General features: G+C 35.5%; 1 protein-coding gene across 1 annotated transcript in view; it reads right to left on the reverse strand.

The window, feature by feature from the left end:
• Positions 1–3,133, reverse strand: part of LOC119414740 (netrin-G1-like) — a 48,067-nt gene extending 44,934 nt beyond the window's left edge. Inside the window, exon 1 of the mRNA XM_037681850.1 lies at positions 2,496–3,133. Within this exon, the coding sequence (XP_037537778.1) occupies positions 2,496–3,127 (632 nt within the window). The 5' untranslated portion in view covers positions 3,128–3,133. The remainder of the gene's footprint in view (positions 1–2,495) is intronic.
• Between the last annotated feature and the right edge of the window lie 1,011 nt (positions 3,134–4,144).

Consider the following 4,144-nt stretch of genomic DNA (forward strand, 5'->3'; position numbering starts at 1 on the left):
GTTCTGAATAAACCCTGCACCAGTGAGGTCACAGCTCAGACATAGTAAAGATGACAGCAGTACAGGATCATGAAATCTGTTCTTACCACTGATTAGTGGTAAGAATCCAATAAAATCAATAATCACTAGGAAACAGGTTTTTGACAATTATGAGCTGTGAGTTCACTGGTGCAGGGTTTATTCAGAACCCACATGGATAATTTATCCTCTGTTTCTGTGGTAACAAACCATTTGTCCCCTAATATGGCTTGGCTGTGTGTTCCCCAGTAAGTACTGGCTAACTGCCCATTAGCTCCTGATTTGTAACTGATTCATTCCTGAGGCGTTCCCTAGTAGTTGATCAATTTTTTTGTACCTTGCTGTAAAGTGTTACCAATATGAGAATTTTACTTGTACATTTTCTTCTTACTACTATGCCAAACACAACTATTGTTTAAATGTTTTCTCTGCCCAGCTTGCAATATTTATATATATATATATATATAGTTGTCAACAATCTACATGATATTTAGTAATAGAAATAATTAGCTAAGTCCCATTTAAAATTGACAGTATTGAAATTCATAGAGGTAATGAAATACAATTTTTGGGTGTTGTTATTGATGAGAAGCTGATGTGGAAAACTCATGTAAATAACTTAAGAATAAAAATATCTAAATCAATTGCGTTACTGTATAAAGTATAATAGTTTTTGAATGACAAAGCTTTGTATATAATATATAATGTAATGATTGTTCCATATTTAATCTATTGTATTGAAGTTTGGGGGAAAGCATGCAAAACAATAACAAACCCTATTTTCATTTTACAAAAAAAGAGCTATAATAATTATTAGTAGGAAGTGCTATGGTCACTCAACAAATATATTATTTTGCAAGTCATATATAAAGCTCATAATTTTTTTTACTCCCAAATATTCAATAAAAATTAGTTTAAAAAGAGAGTCATTATAACCTTAAGGGAATGGAAATGTTTGTAAAACCTCCATTTAGAACTAGTAAACTATGTTTAAAAAGATGATTTTAAGTTAAAATTGTTGGGAAAGTATGCTGCCATGTGAAGGGTGACTAATATTTTTGTTTTCACTTTGGAGATGTTCAAGCCTAAATTGTTGTTTGTTTGTAGTTATTTTATATATATTTTTTAAATAAGGGGTATATGTGATGACTTTTCTTCTTCTTTCTGCACCCTTTTCATTCAGTGTTTCTTTTTAATGACTTTGTTTTGTTTCTTTTAATTGAATGAATAAATGAAATGAAAGTTGATTGTGCTATTTTTGCTACTTAAGCCTTTGCCCAAAAGGGATGACATAAAACATATTCAATAAAATTCAAGTCTCCTCTTTTGGGTTTAATACAATTAAATTGTAGGCAAAACATATGTTGACCAATTTTCATTAAAAAAAAAAACTGACAAGATTAGATTTGTGTTGCATTATCTGCTCATTTATCACTAATAAAACTGTTAAAAATGATAGAAAATGCTTATAGTAGTTAAACATATGTTGTCTTTACTGCTTCACTGAGCCAAGCAATAAAACGTAATGTCTTCAATGTCCAAAGCATTCATGGTGTGGAGCGTGGGACAAAACGCATATAACACTCAAAATAGAACAAACTGAAGTAGGAGGGGATGTAATTCAGGAAAATCCCATGACTTGATTTTGAAAATACTAAAGTTGGTACAAGTTAAAAAAAAAAAAAAAAAACAGAAAGAAAATTATTGTGGAGCAAACCAATGCCAAACATGCACATCTACAGTATATACTAAGGATTTAATGAGAGTGGCAGAACTGGTGAGTGGCACTTAGCAGCAGAACCTAGGTAACAGTTAAAACGAGAAAACACACAAATAAAGGCACATGATCTTTGTTAGGGAATTGGTGGTCAAAGTTTATGGATGCTTTTAACTACTATGGCTGAGAATGTCAACTCTGCCCATGAACCACATGTTTGAGTTAGCAGCGAGAGCTGGATGAGGAGCTGGGACGCTACAGTGTGCAGCTGGCGCTCCTAGGTCGCCTCTGAGTCTGTGAGCTTGGCTGAACTGATAAGCGAATAAAACAAGCTTCGCACACGGCCAATGGCAATTTTTTGTTACTGGGCCTCATGTGTGTACGTCCTGTATATCTGAGCAAACAATCCTGAAATATATGTACTTGCAAGTTAAAACTGGTTAAAAATCTTCTCCCGCCATCGAGTGTGGCTCCTTTTGAGTAGGTGTGATGAAGCAAGAACATTTTTCTCCAACAATTTTTATGAAATGTAACAAAAAAGAACATTAATCAAACATAAAACTGAAACTCATTGGATGAAAATGATGCAACAAATCCAAGAGAAAACAGATCACAAACTAGAGAAATACACTCTTTCTAAATATCTAAATACCCAAAGAAAGAAATAATCATCAAAACTACAACTGTGGCGCTAAGCTTAAATTTGGACACAAATTTTTGGCTTTTCAAGGAAAACAAAGCAAACTTGAATGGCTCTTACCTGCCGTGTACTTTAATGTCCGAGATGGCGTAGAAGTATCTGGATAGATTATTCTCATCCACCATGGTGGCTCCAGTTGCCGGCTTCAGTAGCCTAATCCTCAGATCAGTGATCGTGAAGAAATCCCTCAGATTCTTAGTGGTATCCAGCTGGCCGTATAGCGAGGCCATGTTGTGTAGTCGAGGTCCAGCAAAGAGAGCGAAGCGGTCCTTTATTTCAAAACGTACTGTTTTGTCATTTTTCCACACATAGCCTCGGGAATAGTCCTCGGTGCAAATGATGTCCAGCAGAGTGAGTTGGGTGAGATCATTCACTGTCTTGGGTTCCATAGTAAAAGCATCAAGGCAGTCAGTGGCATAGAATTGGTAAGGTGTCCAGGTTCGGCCATAGTCGAGGGACTTTTCCAGGACCATCTGCTCCGGTCGTCCCGATTCAAAAGTAATAACAATGTCATCGGTGAGTTCAACTGTCTTGTTCCATGATAATGTGATGTTGACCTGCAGAGGCTTTGGATATTTCTTCCATGATGATGACTGCCAAAAAGTCGTAGGGTTTCTCCCTTCAAAGTCAAACATTAACCCCGGAGGATGAGCCAACTCCTCTGTGGCAGCATCACATTCATTGTTGCACATGTAAGGATTCTCCTAAAAGAAAACACAACAACACAAATGTAAGTGACTGCTGCAGGCATACTGCAACAATAACCTTTTCTCCATCATGTTTTCATTGCAACATTTAAAAACAATATTTGGCCTTACTTTGTTGAAATGCATTGTTTAAAAAGTGGACCATGACTTTAAAGCATACAGAAATACAGCTATTGTTAAATTAAGGACAACTGTACTTCTTATTTTGTTTCTTGAGGATGTTCAGCCTCAAGTCTCTTTTTATAGGTGTCACCTCATATCCAAAGTGAAACATCGTCAACATCTGCAAAACAGCTATAAACAGAAACTGGTACCAGATATCTGCTCCATACAACAGTGGTTGAATATTGTTAAGGTACTTTATGAAATGGAACAAATAAATTTCGTACTTAGACCAAATTAAGACATTTTTATGAGTAAATGGGGAAAATGGACACAGTACGACACCTAAGAAGAGACATGAGGAAACTCAATACCATTATCAGAGGAATTTTTAGACCCTAGACACTTGCTACAGAAATTAATTTTTATTTCCATTTTTATTATATATATATATATATATATATATATTGGATGTTTACTCCTAGAGAGTGAATGGTTGTTTGTCTCATTTGTCTCCATGTGTCCCTGTGATGGACTTGCGACCTGTCCAAGGTGTACCTCGCCCCTCGCACAATGATTGCTGGACATGGGCACCGGCGACCCCTGTGACCCAAAATGGAAGAAGCGGGTGAAAGATAATGGATGGATGGATGTTTACTCCACTTTTTTTTTATTATTACTGTAATAAGGCATGCCTAGGGTATCATAATCTGGAAAATGTATGTGATATATATTTGAACTGTTATCTACTATTGAAAATGTTGTTAAAAATTAAAGTGGAAGAAAAAAAAGCATCTTAAACATACAGAAAAATTACAGCTGCATTCTAGTCAGCATCGTAAGATTGTCATGTTCTGAATGACTGAAAAGTTACACCAATATAAAGTAATTAAATGTGAG

The sequence above is a fragment of the Nematolebias whitei genome, chromosome 9, assembly GCF_014905685.2.
Source record: "Nematolebias whitei isolate Nwh7 chromosome 9, NemWhi1, whole genome shotgun sequence".
Taxonomy (NCBI): Eukaryota; Metazoa; Chordata; class Actinopteri; order Cyprinodontiformes; family Rivulidae; genus Nematolebias; species Nematolebias whitei.